Source organism: Alosa sapidissima, chromosome 3 (assembly GCF_018492685.1).
Source record: "Alosa sapidissima isolate fAloSap1 chromosome 3, fAloSap1.pri, whole genome shotgun sequence".
NCBI lineage: Eukaryota > Metazoa > Chordata > Actinopteri > Clupeiformes > Clupeidae > Alosa > Alosa sapidissima.
Genome location: NC_055959.1, coordinates 18,968,522 through 18,989,380, shown reverse-complemented (window position 1 = coordinate 18,989,380; position 20,859 = coordinate 18,968,522). Strand labels below are relative to the sequence as shown.

The 20,859-nt window shown below is 44.1% G+C and overlaps 1 protein-coding gene across 4 annotated transcripts; it reads left to right on the top strand.

The window, feature by feature from the left end:
• Window positions 1–5,712: 5,712 nt before the first annotated feature.
• Window positions 5,713–20,632, top strand: ilf3b (interleukin enhancer binding factor 3b). 4 transcript variants are annotated; one of them, XM_042085443.1, is made up of 19 exons: window positions 5,713–5,818; window positions 7,830–7,927; window positions 8,356–8,582; window positions 8,849–9,029; window positions 9,841–9,988; window positions 11,442–11,533; window positions 12,769–12,864; window positions 13,000–13,111; window positions 13,227–13,321; window positions 13,466–13,577; window positions 13,755–13,868; window positions 14,023–14,228; window positions 15,031–15,198; window positions 15,990–16,127; window positions 16,479–16,622; window positions 16,936–17,062; window positions 17,173–17,220; window positions 19,247–19,648; window positions 19,808–20,632. In XM_042085443.1, the coding sequence occupies exons 2-19, from the start codon at window positions 7,925–7,927 to the stop codon at window positions 19,930–19,932; spliced, it is 2,538 nt and encodes an 845-aa protein (XP_041941377.1). In that variant the 5' UTR covers window positions 5,713–5,818; window positions 7,830–7,924; the 3' UTR covers window positions 19,933–20,632. The 4 variants fall into 4 exon arrangements, with proteins under 4 accessions (XP_041941377.1, XP_041941375.1, XP_041941378.1 ...); XM_042085441.1 differs by having other exon boundaries at window positions 13,224–13,321; XM_042085442.1 differs by having other exon boundaries at window positions 5,802–5,829; window positions 13,224–13,321.
• The last annotated feature ends 227 nt before the right edge of the window (window positions 20,633–20,859 follow it).

The following is a 20,859-nucleotide window of genomic DNA, read 5'->3' as shown; positions in this document are numbered from 1 at the left end:
CATCCGATAACCTTGAAGACAATTACATTGGCAACCGAGCTGAAACATCCCCTCATCCTTTGGATCTGAGCTCTGCCCACAGCTCATCCTCACATTCTGTGCCTTCTGACAATTCTGCTGCACTCTCTGGTGATGAGTTCATTGCCCTAATGTGCAGAGCTGCTAGGCGCATAAAGGCGGAGATGCCAGCTACGACGCAGGCCGCACCGTCTCGGTTTGACAGGGCAAGAGATGCCACAGGTACACCATCTTCTCTCCCTGTGCTGCCTGATTTTGAAGAGAAATGACATCTGTGTGGCAGCAACCTGAAGCTGCCACCCCACCCATGAGGCAATGGGCACAGTTTGCCAACATCAATGGAGCGGATGAGGTAGGTTTTTGGTGCATACCCAGCAATGGATGATTCCATAGCTTCTCTTGTACTCCCGCCTACAGCCCTCGTGTCCAAATAAGCAGTGTCGCACGACTGACAAATGGCTTAAGAGGACATTTTACAATACAGCCTTTGGTGCACGCCTTATGAACACTACATCTGTTCTGGCGCTGTATCAAATGGAGCTCATAGAGGACCTCTCTGCTGCCCCCGCACAAGAGGTGGTAAATGAGTCTCTCTTCCTGACACTTTGTGCATGGAAACTCATTCCACTCATGCATTCAGTCCCGCCCAAATTGTGGCTTGGGAAAATTGTTTTCAGGAAACAGCGGCAACTGGCTCTTCAAAACGAGATCAATACACTGTTGGAAAAAGGGGCAATCAGGGAGGTAAAGCAGAGCGAACAGCAGAGTGGCTTCACTTGCAACAGCTAGGCCTGTCTCTCAATATAGAGAAGAGGCAGCTGAATCCGTCACAACGAATCGTCTTCTTTGGGGTAAATCTGGACTCTGTGACCATGTTAGCAAGTCTGTCGAACCAGAGGATTGTCAATTTGTCTTAATGCCTTTCTCACTTCTCGGGTCATAGCAGTGTTCGGTCCCACCATTGTCAGAGGCTTTTGGGCCTGATGGCGGCGGCCTCTCAGGTGATTCGCCTCGGCCTGTTGCATATGAGACCAATACAGAGATGGTACTTGTCCAGGGCACTCCACCCAGTGAGAGATCGGAACAAATCCATTCTGATAACATCGAGCTGCTTAAGGGCTCTCCACTGGTGGAATACACCCAAAAATCTGAGCAGAGGAGTTCAGCTAGGTCTTAACCATCGATGCCTCCCTTTCAGGTTGGGGAGCAGTGTTGAACGGTGTGGGAGCTCAGGGAGTGTGGTATCCTCCATGGGACTCCGCCCACATCAATGTTCTGGAATTAAGGGCAGTCTACCTATCTCTGCCATTTCCTGCCGGCACTACAGAACAAACATGTACTAGTGCGGACAGACAACATGTCAGCAATAGCTTACATAAACCACCATGGGGGACTGAGATCTCCAGCGCTACACAGTGTGGCTCAGACACTCCTTCTTTGGGTAGACAAACATCTCTCCTCCATCAGAGCGGTACACCTTCTGGGCTTGTTGAACTCTGCAGCGGACCTGTTGTCAAGAGACTGTCCGCATCCGAGCGAATGGAGGCTGCACCCAGCCACAGGGCAACTGATTTGGGCTCGTTTTGGAAAGGCACACGTAGATCTTTTCGCCTCAAAGGAGTCGGCCCTCTGCCCACTGTGGTTCTCCTTAAGCGGAAACGAGGCTCCTTTGGGGGTGGATGCACTGGCGCACGTGTGGCCCCAGGGCCTCCTTTATGCCTTCCCTCCAACCTCACTCATCCCAGCAGTGCTGGAGAAGACAAGGAGGGAGAACTTGGAGGTTTTGCTGGTTGGAGGTTTTTGGGCAGCTGTGGCCTACTGGTTAGCGCTTCGGACTTGGAACCGGAGGGTTGCCGGTTCGAACCCCGACCAGTAGGAACGGCTGAAGTGCCCTTGAGCAATGCACCTAACCCCTCACTGCTCCCCGAGCGCCGCTGTTGTTGCAGGCAGCTCACTGCGCCGGGATTAGTGTGTGCTTTACCTCACTGTGTGTTCACTGTGCACTGAGTGTGTTTCACTAATTCACGGATTTGGATAAATGCAGAGACCAAATTTCCCTCACGGGATCAAAAGAGTATATATACTTACTATACTATACTGGTAGCACCACGCCGCCACCAAGCGCCACGGTTTGTCGAGATTCACAATCTCTTGTCAGGGCAGCCATGGGAAATCCCTCTGAGGAAGGATCTACTATCCCAGGCAGGGAGGCAGTTGTGGCATCCAGATCCATCTCTGCTCAATCTTTGGGTCTGGCCAATGAAAGGGATTCACTCCTTGCTCAAGGATTGTCCAGCGTGGTGACACAGACTCTGCAGTGTGCTAGAGCCCCCTCTACAAGAGCACTCTATTCTTATAGGTGGGAGACGTTCAGGACTTGGTGCATACGCCGAAACGAATGCCCACAGGTTCACTAACGTCAGTACTCTTTGAACAGGGCAAGTCCCCATCGACTTTGAAGGTATTTCTCGCAGCGATTTCAGCCTGCCATGAGCGTATAGATGGCAAAACTGTGGGAGCTAACCCCTTGTCTATACAATTCTTAAGGGGAGCTCAGCAACTACGCCCAAGACGACTTCCCTCTGTGCCTGCATGGCAACTCAATGTAGTCCTCCAGGCACTGACAAAATCTCCATTTGAACCCTTAGCAGATGTAGATATAAAATGGCTCTCTTTGAAGGTAGCTTTCCTACTGGCTATCACGTCTGCTAAGCACATTGGAGAACTCCATGCTTTGTGCATATACAGACTGTTTCTATGTCAAGCCGGACGGGGCTGGAATTGTGCTACGCCCTAATCCAGCCTTCGTGCCCAAGATCCTCTCAGCCCAGAACTTGAACCAGGTCATTGCCTTAGACCCATTTCATCCCCCTCCCTTTGGGTCAGAGGAGGATGAAACATTGAATTGTCTGTGGCCAGTGCGGGGCCTGCTCAATCGTCAATCGTCAATCGTACGCAAAGCTTCCGGGTAACAGATCAGCTTTTTGTATGCTATGGTGCAGGGCAGCAAGGGAAAGCCATTTCCAAACAGAGATTGTCGCACTGGGTGGTGGAGGCTATTAAGTGCACTTATGAGCTGTCGGGACTCTCTGCACCTATACAACGGCAGTGGCCATTCGACAAGGGGTATTGCTACGTCGTGGGCTCTCCTGAAAGGAGTTCCTTTGAATGAGATTTGCCAAGCAGCTTGCTGGGCTTCAACCTTTGCCAGGTTCTACTCCTTAGGACATCCTGCTTATCTTTCGGGAATGTAGTTTTGAGTTCTTAACTGAGTATCCTACAGAGTTCCAGATGGATGCTCTTGTGTGCAGCATTCTATAAAAGTCTGAAAGATTTTTTTTTGTCCTGCCATTATTGAACTCTGCTGGGTGGTCCGTCCTCCGTGACGTTGTGACATACATGTATTCCAGCCCTCTGGGATAGCCGTCTGGCAGCCTTTCTTGAGTGAAACAGAACGTTGGGTTACGGATGTAACCTTGGTTCTGTGAAGGAAAGAAAGGCTGCCAGACTTTGTCGTCACTCTGGACTTCGCATTCAGGATTGAATGAGGATGACTGTGTGCCGCACTCTGGCTAATATTCGGTGACGCGACACACTCACGTGGGTAATGTTTTGATATAAGTCTTCCTCAGAATTCGGCAGAGGTGGACAGAGTACACAGTTTCATTACTTGAGTAAAAGTACAGATACCCTTTGCTAAATTTTACTCAAGTACAAGTAAAAGTACAACAGTCAGATGTCTACTTAAGTAAAAGTACTGAAGTACTTGTTTTTAAAAGTACTTGAGTATCAAGAGTACAAGAGTACATTTTCTAAATATTGCATTACTACTGCCACAGTGCTTACATTTATGTACAGAAACGTCCTACATGGAGTTATGAAAAATGTTAATGTTAATACCTTAGAGAATGTAAAAAGAATTGAAAGTAAAATCAAGTCATTTTCATCTTTTTACCATGTTGCCAGGGATGGGCAGTATTTATAATACATGTATTTAAAATACGTATTTTAAATACAAAATACTATTTTGTAATTTAAACATTTGAAGTGAAAACTATCATTAACTTGTTCAGAAAATTGAAATAGTCTGGCGAGGTGGGGCCATGGTTGGCATATTCCCGGGATGGACCTGCTGCGTATTCATCGATTGTTTCGTCCATGGTTTCGTCTCTTATCTAAATCTGACCATGGAGTTGACTTTGGCGGAAAGCTGAAGGTGATTGCTGATAGGCTGTCCCAATCAGTGGCGCCTGCACAATCCAATCACGTTTGAGAGGGAAACAACAAATTGAGGGTATCCAAGATTTTTCTTTTTTCTTTTTTTTTTAGAAGAAGTAACGGGTACTCACGGTTATGGATAGAAATGTAGCGGAGTAAAGAGTAAACAATATTTGCCTCTCAAATGTACTTGAGTAAAGTCATGAGTACTCCCCAAAAATGATACTCGGTAAAGTACAGATCCCTCAAAATTGTACTCAAGTACTGTACTCAAGTAAATGTACTCCGTTACTGTCCGGCTCTAGCCTGGGTGTTCCCATGCTGCCTTGCGCGCGATTTGATTCACACTGCTAAGGCAGCCTGGAGACCATGGAGCAAATTTTCGCCTGAGATAGGGAACCAATCACAGAACAGGGGGGAAAGCAAGACGATGATGAGCTATGCACAGACGCATTTGATAGACATCCGTGGCACCCAATAAACGGATCTGGGCATTTTTTTCAAATACGAGAAAATGAACGTTTGGTTCCCAGACCACGTCTCATTGAGAAGTGGTGGCGCTAGCCAGGCTAGTCCGGCTCTGGAATTCGGATTATATTTCAGCCCTCTGGGCTAGCCGTCTGGCAGCCTTTCTTTCCTTCACAGAACCAAGGTTACATCCGTAACCCAACGTTTTTCTTTGTCAAGCTTTTGACTATGCTGCTACAGGCCTTTTGTGCCTTTTATTTTGTCTTTTTAATTATTCTTTATTTTTATATGATTCTACCTTGTGTTTTAAGTTTTCTTTTTATTATGATCTTTACCTTTTAAACTATTATTTGACTACTGCCCTTATATGCTTTTATTTGCTTTATTACTGTTTACTTCTGTTTGTAAAGCACATTACCTGTATGAAATGCGCTATCAATAAACTTGACTTGAGTTTACTTTTTTCAGTTAATGTGACACATATCTGATTATTTCATAAATGTGTGAACATATGTCACGTGAAATCTGACTATTTTAATTTTGGCACCTCCATGTCCTTCAGTCTGAACGGTCAAAACGAAATTCATGAGACTCACAAGAAAAAAAGTTGATGGGGCATTTCCATAGTCTGTGCCACAGTTGCTGCAGCCTACTGTCAGCCAGTCGCAGTCTCTGCAAGGGTCTCTGTCAGGGCAGTTACCAGCAATCATGTAAAAAAAAGGTTGGCATGCAGTCTTTGATTGAAATAAGCTCCAAATGTTCTGAATTGAAGAAGATTGCATCAGTTTGTCTGCTGTCTAAGCCTTACCATGGGTTTATTATGCTGGATTCAAAGTTAGACTCAATTCAGAAAACTGGCAGGGCCTACACTTCACGTTGAAGCTACCTTTGATTTTTCACCTGTCTGAGGAGCCATCATAGGGGGCTGTATCTGAGCCAGAAAAGGTTGGTGATGAGGCTTTCCGATGGGAATCGAAAGATCTTACGCAATTGGTGGAGCTGTAGTCACATGGTAAATTCAGTCAATCTCATTGGTGTTCTGGATACCCTCGTCTCTCACTCTGTTCGGCAAGGTTTTTTTTAACCAGTCAAAAGAAGACCGTCGTAGGTGCTGGTAAGTAAAAGGTCAATATTACCTAGGAAACGTTAACGGTACATATATTTTGTGTTGCTTTTAAATGTTCATTGATGCACAAGAAATATACTTATAACTTTAACTGCAGCTATATGTCAATATACAAGGTGGTTATATGTAAATGCACTGCCTTTGTTTCAGTGCTCAGCTGGTCACCAAGCCCAATACAGACATTTATTAGCTATCGCTAGCCAAGTTAGCTCACTCACCAAGTGGATGATCTCGTGCCTGTATTTGTATTATTTGTGAGAGGCATGCTAACTTTGCTATAAACAACTGCTGCGTTCACACAATCGACTATGTGAATTATGTTTGACTCATTGGATTATGAAATTAGTGACCGAAAGTAACGATCCATAGTTTTCTAACATGGGTTTTCTAGGGTAAGTGGCAGTGTTGTCACGACCATTTTAATATACCCAACACGTAGGCTACTAACGAAGCCTCGCTAACGTTAGCTAGCTAACATTATGTTACCCAAATGGCCCTGTTGTTGATGGTGCACCTTCGTCCACACATTAATCAATCTGCACAACACATCACATAGATTCGGTTAGTTTACAAGTTGCATAAGATTACTCAGATGGTTTGTGTAATACTAATGCTGGCAATTATAATTATTTAGAAGCGCATAGCGACGAGGTAACGTTAACATTAAGGTTACATACTAACCCCATTGGCACCAAGGCAACGCTACAGCTCAATGAACACGGTTTGAAATGGCGGATTGCGCTGTTAATATTTTATTTACTATTACTTAAAGTTAACGTTAATCTCATTCGTCGTTTTCTCCATCAACACGTGTTTGTCGGTCAGGAAAATTGATTTGCACGATAAGGCTTGCTATTGTTAGCTAGCAATCTTTCATTTAATTTGTGCGTTCTGTTGCTAGCAACCTGTAGCAGGAAACGGCTAACGTGTCGCTAGTAAACTAAGATTTCATTTACATTATCCAATGTATATCCCAGATTAAGACGAGAGTGGAGTTGGATTGTTCTCTCACTGAACATTGTGGCACTTGTGAATAAAGAAATCTGTAAGGTATGAAGAATAGTGACGACGAGTGATCGAATAACGTTAACAGCTCTGTGCCGAAGATTTCAGGTTGTCTGCCATTATTATGGGCATGAGATTTCTGATACACGCACAAAGACTGCCCTACTGCAAGTGTTCAAACATCCAAATGCCTGCTATATGAAATGACATGGCCCTTGTGTGTTTTTCATCAAAAAACTCAAGTGACCTGTCCCTTCATCTTCGGGAAGTGTCTTTGAGCGCACACGCTCCGAAATGTAGGCTTCTAACAAATGTAGGCTTGTAGGCGTTCAACATCGCCTATGTTATTTTGGAAACCGCTTCTGGCTTCCTCTGAACCCCATAGTTTTTTTTTGGGTGAAAGCTATTTTAGATGGGATGTGCTGTGATGCCTAGGAAATCAATTCTTATAAAGATTGTGTTTCATAAGATGCGAATCACATCTCTGGAGTCTGAAATAATCTATTGTTAAGCATGTCAATGAAGTGGTGAAACTTTTCACATTTTAGCATTTATATGAATGAAAATGGTACACATTTACATGGCCAAATGGTACACAACGTCTCTATCATGATCTCAGTCGTTAGGCCAAAGGGCAGATTATTAATCTTGTTGTTTGATGCTAGTTTTTCCATCCCTGCCGGTTCAAAACAGTGTTTACCATTACATTGACTTATTTGTGGTGGCCCACCACAATATCAACATTGACCACCACACAATGATTTTCCAGGTTGTACTAAATTGTGCTTAAATTTGGTTAGCATCATAACCACGCCGTGCTAATTTGTTAAAAACAGTTGCATTCAAGTTCATTCTGCAAACCAACCACCACAAATGGAATTCAGTTCTCTGGGAAACACTGCAGAACTCTGTATTTGAATGTGCTTTACCTTTACATGTTGGTGTTTCAGACAGTTTTGCTGTAAATAAGTGGCGCTGTTGGGTGTCTCAACAGGTCTTGAGCCAGCATTGCCAAGCTGCAAAAGAACATCTGCCAAAGTACATATTTCACTGCCATTCTGTACCTGTGGGTTGCCCTTCCAGGAAATCATGGTAAATGCTCTTGTTCTTTTTGTCCATATGCTGTTGACTTTAGTTAGAGATGCCGTAAAAAATACTGTAATCTGATTTGTTTTTGTTTGCAGTGTGGTTATTTGTTTGCAGCATCTTCTTATAAGTGTTATAAGCTCACTACATAGATACATTTATTTGACTAACAAGCCCCATCTGGCATCTGCACTGGAGTGCTATTTTGTCATAATCATTTGCCACAATCACCATCCTCTTTCTGAGCCTTACACGAGCATGGTTTTTTGTTTACCTGGTGGAAATATCAAGCCGTTTCTGCTTTTGCCTCAACCTTTTTGTAATCTTGTGTACCTACAGTGGCAGTTTGAGAGCTACTTACACCACTGTTCCTCCCATTTACTCACTACGTGAATACTACAGATTTTTTAAAAAGTTTCCTCCATCTCTTTCAGCCTCCCCTGCCACGCCATCGCTCCATGCGAATCTTTGTGAATGATGACCGGCACGTCATGGCCAAGCACTCGGCTGTGTATCCCACACAGGAGGAGCTGGAGGCCGTCCAGAACATGGTGTCCCACACGGAGCGGGCCCTCAAGGCCGTGTCCGACTGGCTGGACGAGCAGGAGCGCGTGGCTGCCAAGCCTAGCGGGGGAGAAGGAGACGGGGCAGACAAAGAGAGGTGAGGAGGGCGTCCAGGGGGAGGGCTGCAGAGGCATTAGTGTCTGACTTAGAAGGTCAGCGACGTGCAATGTATTTCCCGGTTCAGTGGATGACAGGCTGCTTCTTGTTATCTTTGGCTTCTAATTAAAAGCTTTCGCCCCATACCTGACTGGCTGTGTGTAGATCTGTCTATTTAGTGAACCTTAATCTGCTGCCTCAGTATTGTCTTTCCAGCATTCTCTTTCCAGCCTAATGCTCATTCTTGGCTTCTCCCATGTTTTTTAGTGAGACAAAATCTGTGGAGCAGCCCACACGGTCTCTGCGTGGAGTCATGAGAGTCGGGCTGGTGGCCAAAGGCCTGCTTCTGAAGGGTGACCTGGACTTGGAGCTGGTCCTTCTGTGCAAAGACAAGCCGACCATCAACCTGCTCAAAAAAGTGTCAGACAACCTGGGAGTGCAACTGAAGGTATGGTAGTTGTTTGCATGTATGGAATGTGATGGTGTAGGCAGCTTATGTATGTATGGTGAAATAATTTTGATGTTGCATTATTTTTGGCCCACGCATTATTGGAATCATTCCTGTTATCTTATTTTATAGAGTACCAAAGTGTGACGTTCCTTTTCCATGACTACAGTGTCACCTAGATCTAAACAAACTTTTGAAGTGGCATCGACAGCATTGTATTTAGACATGTGGCATCGTTTCTACCTCATAAATTGCTTTTAAATGTAGGCTACAGCAGTTTAAACGTGTTTTACCTGCTAGGCAGCCGCTTAGCAACAAAACACAGATTCCCTGTCAGGTGTAATAGTAAGAAACAAAATCCCAGTGGATATTTCACGCCTTATCAAATGCTAGCGGCTGTTGAGTGACGTTTTTTGCGTCAAAAAAAATAAAGCCAAGACACGTCCGTGAATTTAAGAATTTCTTTATGAAGTTATTTGCAGGTCTCTTTTACGGAAACCCTTGCTAAAATACGTCTGTAAAATAAGTCTGTAGTCACAAATTTGATTGTGTTGATATGACTATTTGTTGCAGTATGTGATTCCTACAGTGTAAAGAAAATTATACTAACGTCTTGAAACGTTGTAAAATTCTTTAAATAGGTTGAGAAAGCCACCACTATGGGCACCACTATGATTAGATCGGTTTGTTTAGATCCTGGGAAATTACTGCCTTGACAACGCTACGTACTCTATTGTGTTGCATGTGTTTGTGAGCACATACTGATTACACGGCCTCCATATTCCATCCTCTGCATTTCCTCTACGTTCAGCTGATCACAGAGGAGAAGTACGAGGTCACGGCATCCATTCGCGATGCCAGCATCGTCATCAAGAACTCCAAGGAGCAACCCCTCACCCTTACCATCCACCTGACGTCGCCTGTGGTGCGCGAAGAGGCCGAGAAACAGGCAGCCGGAGGTAGGAGTTCCTCTGGGGTTGAGGATGTGACGTGATGTCTATCTCAACCCTTTCTCCCCTAAAGGACAGGGGACAGGTGACCATGCTGAAACAGAGCAGAAGGAAGGACAGGAGACAGGGTGAGATCTAGAGCTTAGGCAGATATTGTTTATTGGGCCTTCAATGGAGCTAGGGGATGTGTAGGGACTGTGTTGAAATGAAAAGTTATTGCTATGTTTATAGCCCCACATGAAGTCTCGTAGTTCCATGTAATGTGATGTGCATTTCTGATGGCCCAATATACAGTATAGAAAGGCTCCAGGGACAGTGGTGTTCATGGAAAAAAAAAAAAAAAATGTTCTTCTCTTTTCCCCCAAAGAATCGATTTAATGAAGGCTTACTGAGAAATGGGAAAACAGGAAAAAAAAAAAAACACAGACTTGTTTGCATGTGTTTTTACAGTGAACGATAGTGGAACAGTTTGCATTGCAGCAAAAATGAGTTGCACAGGATTAAAGAAAGCGGTGTTGCTTAGACCTAACAAAAACTGCCTTTCAGTAGAATAAAAGGCAAAGTGGGTTATAGGTAACGCTAGGGGCTTAAGCTCTGCAAGGTGGACACATCACCTATTCAAGTAGCAATTTCACGGTTATACCCACGTTGACTTGTGCGTTTTATACCAGCAAGTTTTTTTGGAAAGGGTAACGGATATTCTGCGACTTGAACAACTAGTTGGTCAAGGATAGACACAGCGATGAGGAGTGAACCTAGCCCTATCTGTAACCCTACACTCAGACGACCAGACGTCTAGTTATTCAAGCTGGGGCACCATCAATTTTGCTGCAGTGTGGACTTGTTTTAACCTTTTTGTGCATCTGATTATTGCTTCCCTGTGGTTCAAAATCTGATTCTCTCTGTCAAGCCTTCTAGTTTGTCAATTTTAGGGACGCTGGACCTTTGACCAACTGGACGATCTCTGTCTCGGAAGGGGCAAGGCAGTAGACCTGAGAAGGGACGAAGGGGTGGGGCTGTACCCCCTGTTGTTACATTTCGATAAGACATTTTTGTCATTTTTTTTCTGACTTCCCTGCACTGAGACTGAGTGTGTGGACATGCCTTAGATTCCCTCCATTAGACATCCACCCACTACTGTGAACATACATGCATGACATCTTAGTAAAAAGTAAACTGCCTGCACTGCTTGCAGTGTGAAGACGGTCCCCACTCAGATTGATGGAACTTAACTAGTTCTCATCAGGTCTTTACCGGCTGGTGGGTTTTCCTTTTTCCTCTCATGTGTAGTCAGGACAACCCTAGAAGGGTCGTACCATTTTTGTTTTTTACTGCGGGGGAGCTCCCCCTCCCCTTCCCCCTGCTGCCTGTGGTTTGGGAAAATCTGCCTCTTCCCCCTGGCCGTGTGACAGAAACCCCTTGGTCAAACTGTACCTTGTCTTCTTATTCCACCTGCCAATAGAATCGCTAACAGTCAACGATCCCCCGGATGTTCTGGACAGGCAGAAATGCCTTACTGCCTTGGCGTCTCTTCGCCACGCCAAGTGGTTCCAGGTTTGCATCTTGTCTTTATTTGTCTTACTGTAGTTCTGAGTTTTATTTCACGCTGTGTGTTCGTTTGTTTTAAAACTGTGTGGTTTTTTCGTTTTCTTTTTCTTTTTAATGGAGTTCGCCACCTCCATTGCTATTTTCTTCTCACTGGATGTTTTCTTTAAATGTTGGAAACACTTAATGTTTCCCTCATGTAACCAACTTAATTGCTGTCTCACTCAAGCAAGAACATGATTTGCCTTGAGCTCAGTATGTCTAGTCAGCAGAAATGCAGAAAATTCCCTAACATCTGGCTGGATCAGGTTTGCTTTTAAATTTAGTCTTCACCTGTATTTTGTACTGAATGGAAGGACTGATGTCTGGTGCAATATTTCTAATATAAGTTGTGATGTTTTCAGTGTTTCAAGGTGTCCTTTTTTTGTTTATTTATTTATTTTTGTTTGTTTTTAATTAATACCCGCTTACCTTAGACACACCACCTATGTATTATTCATGCCATCTGATCATAGTTGAAAGGCAAGTGAACTAACGCTCTTGCTGCAGATGACATTGCTGTCGGTTGCCATTTGTAGTCCCGGAAAGTGTCGTCCTTTTCCTCTCTCACTCTTATTACTGGACATGCTAATGTTTCATCTCTGCGGCCTGTCCTTGTAGCGTCCGTAGCCACTCCTTCACCCCTCACCCCCGCTTGCTCTGGCTGCTTTCTGGTTGTCTGGCCGCTTTCTGTGTGCCTTCCTAAGGAATATTGCACCTTATACAGTTTTCATTTCTTGTTTTAAAATGGGTTTGACACTTTGTTTTTAATCATGTCTTTTGGGTAGATGGAATTCAAGATAATTTGTTCAACAGGACATTTTATTTTGCACGTCAACAGAAAAGGAACGATTATGGACCTGGTGCCCTGATGAGTTGGCACTGTTGTTTTTTCCTTAAAGGGCATTATGGAAGAGCAAACACTCAAAGAACAAGACAACAGATTAGTTCCTCTCACTGTAACCTGATCACCTTTGTGAATATTTAGTTTTCCCGTGAATGTAAATTTCCGTTTTTGCTTTCCTCATTGGTTTTGCAATTGCCACTGCAGAAAGGTGCATTAGCTTAAAATATCTGAAAAAAAAAATAGCAACTTCAGCAATAAATATTTTGTGCGATTTCAATTTTTCATTGAAGTGCCTGTTTGTGACTTCTTCTTTTTTAACGGCAGTGTGCCTTTGTTTGCCCCCTATCTGTTTTTCTAGGCCAGGGCCAACGGACTGCGCTCCTGTGTCATTGTCATCCGTATCCTGAGGGACCTTTGTGCACGTCTCCCAGTGTGGGCACCTCTGCGCGGATGGGTGAGTGGCCACACAGAGCCCAACAGGCCTCTTGTCAGTTTTTTTAATCCTCATCATAAGGTGTGTGTTTGGTTTGCTTTTCCCTCACCGCTATGCCAAATTACACATAACTCTGTATGTGTTTCTCCTGGAAAGCCCTTAGAGCTCCTTTGTGAGAAAGCCATTGGCACAGGGAACCGTCCAATGGGAGCCGGCGAGGCTCTTAGGAGGGTATTGGAGTGCCTGGCTTATGGCATCCTGATGGCAGGTAAGCCCACACCCTCAGACAGGAAGGGAAGAAAGGGAACCAGGAACTATTGATCAGGAAGCTATTTGGAAACGAAGCTCTCAGGTCTTTCACTTTTCATATTTTGTTCCAGATGGTTCTGGGATCTGTGACCCATGTGAAAAAGAGCTGACAGATGCTATTGGTCACATGGACCGCCAACAGAGGGAGGACATTACACAGAGTGCTCAGGTAAACCTCAGCAGCTGGGTGGCTCTGAAGGCATATCTTCTTTCTGCACCTGGCAGTGCCACTGTTCATATCAGCAACACGATTTGTTTATCATATGAGGTGTGATCCCTGTAGGTGACCCCTCTCTGTTTTGTTGATTTGTAGCATGCGCTCAGGCTCTCAGCCTTTGGCCAGCTACACAAAGTCCTGGGCATGGATCCCCTGCCCTCGAAGATGCCCAAGAAACCCAAGAGTGAGACCCCCATTGACTACACAGGTACGATTTACAAAATGATCTAGTATTACTAATGTTCTGAAAGGGTTTTTTTTTTTTTTGATGATTTAATTAATCTGTTGCCTAGATAACCCTGTAGGAAAGTGGCAAATTATTATGAGTGGTTTAACTTGAGTCCTGTTGAAAATCAAGATTGGTATGCATAATCTGCACCTGCAGTTCAGATCCCTCCCAGCACAGCCTACGCCCCTCCAATGAAACGCCCAATCGAGGAGGAAGAGACCAACGATGACAAGAGCCCCAACAAGAAGAAAAAGAAGCTACAGAAGAAATGTGAGTTCACCTGGCTCACTTGTTCCATGACTTCACACGCCCTCCCATCCCTCATTCTGGAAAATAGTTTCACCTCAGTTCTGAAAAGGACAAATAAATAAATAAATCAACAAACTGTAAGATTTCTCATGTGATCCCCTTGTGTCCGCCACAGCTCCTGAGGAGAAGGCAGAACCTCCACAGGCCATGAATGCACTCATGCGTCTGAACCAGCTGAAGCCGGGGCTGCAGTACAAGCTCATCTCCCAGACGGGGCCCGTGCACGTGCCAGTGTTCACCATGGCTGTGGAGGTGGATGGGAAAACATTTGAGGCCTCCGGTCCATCCAAACGCACTGCCAAACTGCATGTGGCTGTCAAGGTGAGGGAGGGTGTTCTGCTGGGCCTCTGCTGTATGGGTTCCTAGTCTATCCACAGTAGAACTTGCATGCATTCAGACTTAAGGAGCAGAGAAATAAAGTGCATTCCTTTTCTCATCACTGGTTTCATGGTTGCTACTACTTTAATCCAGTTTCATGATTCAATCATCGATACATTTTACATGGCCATTCAAACATTTGGAGTCACTTTATCGAAAGTTCTGTGTTTCTGGCCATTTTACCTTTAATTCAAACCCACAATAGCTGATGCCCCAGATTCTCAACTTGTTTAAAGGACAGTTAGATTACTTTTTAAACTAGGGCAAAAGTTTCCAGATGTGCTAACAGAATTGCAAAATGGTTTTCTAACGATCTGTTAGATTTTTAAAATAATAAACTGGGATTGGCAAACACAACGTTCCATTGGAACAAAGGAAGGATGGTTGCTGATAATGGATTTCTGTATGATTACGTAGATATTACATTATTTTAGCAAGAGATGGCTCATTTGTAGTCATTTACAACAATAAAGGAAAGATCCGGAGTCAAAACAAACTGGGATCTATTTACAGATGATGAGTTTTAAACTTTAGTTTGGGAGCAAAATTACGTTAATCAGAGGAGTTTTGGGCTAGACGACCGCTGATTTGCATTAGCAACAAAATGATTTATAGCCTGTAGCAGCTGGAAGGGAGCCACGAGAAAATAACATTTTAACAAAAGAAAACACATTTTTCCCATGAAACCAAAGTTCCACCAAACTTCTGAGTGATGGTGTAATTTAACTCTGGTTATTCCCTACAGGTCCTGCAGGATATGGGTCTGCCAACAGGCGCGGAGCAGAAGGCAGCTGAGCCGGTGAAGACTGAGGAGACGGCCATCAGCGAGGAAGACACGAAACCTGTGGCCACCCCAGCCGAAGCCGACACTGCCACTGCGACAGCCAAGACAGAGGCCACAGATACTGCTGAGGTAAGGCCGGGCGCTGACCTCTGGAGCGTCCCATTACTGCCTTGGACCCTCTCCCGGGACGTCTCAGGTTTCAGGCTTTTTTGAGCTTGGACATTCAGTGATGCTTGGAGCCCTCTGCACAACTGCTAGCCAGTCCTTGTCTAACCTTGCGACTCTGTTAATATCTTTGGACTACCTTTGCTGGACTTTTTGATTCAGAAGTGCCATGTGTTCAAGCTTTTGGTTTGACTGGCCCTTACAGTATTAATAGTTGTTAAAGATCATGGCAGATCCTGTTGTCTAATATAAGGGCCTAAGTTCACTGGGGTTGCTTCAAAGAGGCTAGAGCCCCTTTCATGCAAGAGCAGGCACTGCCGAGTGTCCTTTTCAGGACAAGTGATATTGGGAAGTCATGCAACAGGGTGACTTAACCAAGTAAGGCAGTTTAATACCTAATGTCCTTTATCACCCAGAGAGAAGTAGTACTCTTTTCTTATTGGCTGGTAGAGTGGCTATTAATTCTAAATAACGGGACACCTTTTGAAGTAGATCTGGTAAAGAAAAGTTTAATCACCGTTCCATATCAATGCTCATGAACAAGTCGGCTTCTTTTTAAACTGAACCGCTTGTTTCTAATGCGTGCTATAAAGGCATGACTATTGCCTATAGTGGCAACTAGTTTCTTTGCCTCCACCTCACCTAATGTGGGTATCGGATGAGCGTTTTTTCTGTGTCTCTCTGTGAACAAATGCTTGTTTTGGGCATCCTGTTTGAACATGTTTTTTTTTTCATGTCTACCCTCTTCATAACAGAGTGCCAGACAGCAGGGCCCCATCCTGACCAAGCATGGTAAGAATCCTGTGATGGAGCTCAACGAGAAGCGCCGTGGCCTCAAGTACGAGCTCATCTCCGAGACGGGCGGAAGCCACGATAAGCGCTTTGTCATGGAGGTAAATCCCACTCTCCATTTCTCTATCTTCCTTCTATTCCAACCATGAACTTTGTCTCTTATTCACCTCGTGTATCTGTGAACTTTCCCTCACAGATACAGATCCCTCCCTGCCAATCGGACAGTATTTATGTTGTCTTCTTCTGTAGCCTCGTATTCTGCTTTGTTTCTCTTCACCTTCTGTCGTTTGTGTCTCAGTCACAGATTTACTGCATGCGTTCTCCACTTCCCCTTTCTTTGACCTTAAATTGCTATTTCCTTTATCTGCTACACTCTCATCACTTGCTTTTTGACTTCTATAACCAGTGTTGGACTTGTGTATATAGCTGACGATCTGTTGCTGGTTCTGCAGGTGGAGATTGACGGACAGAAGTTTCAGGGCTCCGGCTCCAATAAGAAGGTGGCCAAGGCGTATGCTGCCCTGGCTGCCCTCGAGAGGCTCTTCCCTGAGGGCTCCATCTCCGAAGTGACCAAAAAGAAGAAGCTCCCTACCATGGTGAGTCGTTTGTGTCTCTCTCTCTCTCTCTCTTTCTCTCTCACTCACACACACACACACACACACACACACACACACACACACACACACACACACACACACACACACACACCCCTCTCTTTGGAGTGTGTCAGGATTTAGCAAAATCCGCATGAGTTGCTTAGCCAGGCTGTCACTGATCAGATATTGTATGTCTTATCTTGTCCACACTGCGGTTTAAATATTTATTTTTTTGTCAAGATTTGAGCTAATCTACTTACCCCTTTGATAAGTGTAGCGAGAGACTTGAGAGTATTGATTTGTTCCAACGCAGCATGCTCAAGGTTTCGGCATGATGGGCGGACCCCCAGCTGACGCCGCTGCCAATCCCAGAGGCAGAGGGAGGGGGAGAGGCAGGGGGCGGGGCAGAGGTTTTAATAATGGCGGTGGCTATAATCAAGGTAAAGCATATCTTGCATATTTATGCCTCTGATATTAATCATTCTTAAATTTCCTGAAATATGTTCTATGTACTGCCACTTGTAATCTACTTGTAATGTTTTTTCTCTAGGTGGTTATGGAACATATGGATATGGAAACAATGCGAACTCGGGATATAGTGAGTATTTCTGTTAAGTCTCCCCTACCGTCAACTCCTAGATGTTTGGCCACTAAAAACAAGCTTTTCAGTTTTGTTGAAATGTCCAAAATCAACAGTTTTTTTGTAAAAAAAAGTTTTTACTGAGATCTCTTTTCCTTTAGATGTATTCAGATTTATCTTGACATTTATTTTGTCAATATACCATTCTCTGGAGACTTGCCATTCCCTTTATTGGTTAGTTAGCCATGTCCATTTTTACATGCGGTCTTGGGAAAAACCTCAAGTACTTTTCAAAAATATTTAATACATGTTAATACAACTAGGATGTGTTTTATACAGTCTGTTGTTAACATCTGTGAAGTGGCAAAGATTTTGGAGGTGGCTCTGTTCTCCAAAAGCGTCTTGACAGTTCCTTCATTCCAAAATAAATAAATTAAGTTCTCAAAAACGTGACCATCACCAGCGACACACTAAAAATACTGAGGCACTGATGTAGAGAGTGTGTGTATATTGAATGTATGCATACATTTAACAAGGATATTCTGTGCTACATTTCTTTGCGACGATTTTAAATTTCTCTGCTTTGTGAAGCCATGGGACTTGGATGACCACCTATAAAAAAATAAAAAAAAAGTGTTCTTTGCTGAAAATGAGGCCCCCCCCCCCCCCCTTCAACCTCTCAGTAGCATGTTCTGAGGACACACCTTCATGGGGTGACAGGAGCAGAGAAATCTAAAACTGCCTTTTATGTCAAATGTCAAGAAATTGACGCAAATGGAAAAAAAAAGATGGACCACTAATTGAAATAACTGGCATATGCCATTTCTGGATGGCGGCAGGCAAAACCATCTAATATTTTCCTTCTCTGCTCTGTCTTACTCTTTAGGTGACTTTGTCTCAGACTGCTATGGCTACCACGAGTTTGCAACATAAAGCATACATGTGTATACACACACACACACGCACACGCACACACTCACACATACATGCACACACGCTCACACATACACACACCCACCCATACGCACGCACGCACGCAAGATAAAGGATGGGAGAGTCTGTAGCATTCAGCAATATGAACTCCCTCTTTACGTGTCACCCATGGACTCAGAACTCCCTCTCCTCAGAACTGCCTTTCCGAGTACCTCATTTGCGCCTGAACCTCTCTCCTCTTTTCCAAATCCCACTCTCCTATGGATGAAAACTGCCTCCCTAAATTTGCCTTCACCAGTCTAAACAAACTGAAGGACTTGAGAAACCTATAAACCTGTGGTCTACTCTAAGCTGCTGCCCCTGTCAGTTACATGGGACCAAAGCACCAGAGCCATCTGATTCGCTGAAGGATGGTGACTGACAGGACGACGCCCCTCCGCCCACCCAAAGGATGCCTTTGTGGGAGAACTTTTTAATCATGTGAATGGATTATAGTTGGAGTCTATACCTACACGTCTGCCACAGAAAGAGAAACGCACCTGTAAACGTTACTTTCCTTATTTGAACCCAGACACCTTTTTGAAAACATGAATTTATCCACAGCCTTCACACCTATAATGTTTTCACTGCATTGCTTGTTTTTTAAATTTTAATGTTTCAATCATGGTTCGTACATCAAGTACTGGTATTTTAAACTGAAGAAATATGTATTTGTTGCCACCTGTACTGTAATATTTGCATTGGCCTGGCGCTGTCTTGCACTGAGATTGTAAAAGATCAAGAGTCTTTTTGTATGTCCTTTTTTTTTTTTTTTCCTTTTTTTAAAAAAAAAAAATACTAATAATAAATGTCCCTCCGAAACATTTGATACCTTGTGTTACATTTTTCCTCCCCCAACTGCATTTTAGGGATGTGTTTTTAAAAAAAAATTTTTTTTAATTTTTTTTCTATTTTGGAAGGTTTTGTAAGGTGTTCTGAAACGATTGTGCTTGTTTTAGATATTTTTATTGTAACATGTTATTTTGAACGTCATGACTATTTTCTGCAGTAGACTGTGGCTGTTGGTTCAGTGTTTTGTACCTGTATATTTACCTATTCTGTTGCTTTACAGCTGATTACTACAACAATGGAGGAGCCAATGGCGGTGGCTCCACTTCAGGAGGAGGGAGCCCAGGAGTCAATCAGAGTGGAGCAGGTGGAGCAGGCAGCTATAGCTCCTACTACTCATCTGACTCCAGTTACACACCCACACCACCCCCCTCTAAGCCTCCTGGCAAGAAGCCCCCTATGCATCCAGGGGGCAAACCTCCTGGAGCTGCCCCAGGGAACTACCAGGCTACCCCTCCTCCACCGGGGCAGGGGGGTTATGGCACATATGGACAAGGCTACGGTCAGGGCAAAAAGAACTTCAGCCAGGCCTCAGCAGGGACACCGGGGGCATACTCTAATTACAGTACTGCCTACCCCAGCCAGGTCACCGGAGGTGCTGGGGGACAAGACTACAGTTATGAGGGTGAGCATTAAATAGGGAAGACTTGACCATGTCCGCTATGTTGTTCTTAAATCACACCGACAATTGTTTACTTTGAGCCCACTGTGATATTCTGTACATATTATAAAGTTGTGTTTCCAATTACATTATTTTCATTGGTTTCTAATGTCTTTTTTGCAGGATATGGTGGCCAGTCAAGTTACAGTACACAGGGAGGACAGAGTTATGGTGCTAACCCAGCCCCTTACCACAACCCCGTGGGCTATGGCCGTGGGGACCCCAATGTGAACTATCAGTATAGATAAACTGACACCACCCTCACCCCCACCCCTCCCTTTAGTCCTTCCCTTCACTCTGTTTCTACCCCCTTCCCTCAGTGGCAACAGTAGCAGTGACCCCCCTCATGGTGCCCGACTCTCAGATACATCGTGTTGGAGCTCAGCTCGTTCACAAAGGGGGCTTGAACTCGGAAGTGAGTTGGAGGGTAAAATAGTCTCTTTCTGTGTTTGATCTTATTTTTTTATTTTCCTTTTTTTTAATTTTTAAATCAGTGCAAGCCTGTGAACTGCCCATCTTAACAAGTGAACACCACCCATCACATGCATGTTGTGACCTCATGTTTGTAACGTGACCTTTTGCTGATGGCGTCTGTTAGTGTCCCGTTGAATGGGCCAAACCTCTCAGTCTCCCATGGTGTTTGTACCCACTGTCAGAGAGTTTTATTGCAGCATTTCTCCCTCTTTTTAGGTTTTTAAGTTTGGGTCTACCTTTTTTTCCTATAACCCAATGTGAGCCTTGGCTCATTCCTTCATGAAATAATTTGCACGAGTATCGGTTCCTTAGTGTTACCAGCACATGCAAGGTATTCTTTTTCCAAGCAAATCATTTCAAACTGACCTTATTTAAGTAACAGGTCAAAAGTAGCATTCAGTGTGTTTGGGAGGGATGTGTTTTCTCAAATGTTGAATGTGAATTTATATGAAATAAAATTTTATTTTGAAGGAAGGGTGCTGTTCATCACTTGACATTTCATTGCACCTCATCCACACTCTCCTTAATACGTCCACATTTATTAAGCAAATTAATTGTCTGTAGCGGTTCTAATTCCTTATATAGTCCTGTGTATAAAGACAGTCATGTTCTGAGCCCTTTTATATGAATATAAAAGGCTCATGTGCACATTTACAGGTAATCTGTCATTCTTTTCGTGACCCATGAGGCTGCTCTTGGAT

What these genes read in the sequence shown, in the direction of transcription:
- ilf3b (XM_042085441.1), top strand. An exon ending in GACGGGGCAGACAAAGAGAG is followed by an intron (nt 8,583 to 8,848) that starts GTGAGGAGGGCG and finishes CATGTTTTTTAG; the next exon opens with TGAGACAAAATCTGTGGAGC. An exon ending in TTATGGCATCCTGATGGCAG is followed by an intron (nt 13,112 to 13,223) that starts GTAAGCCCACAC and finishes ATTTTGTTCCAG; the next exon opens with ATGGTTCTGGGATCTGTGAC.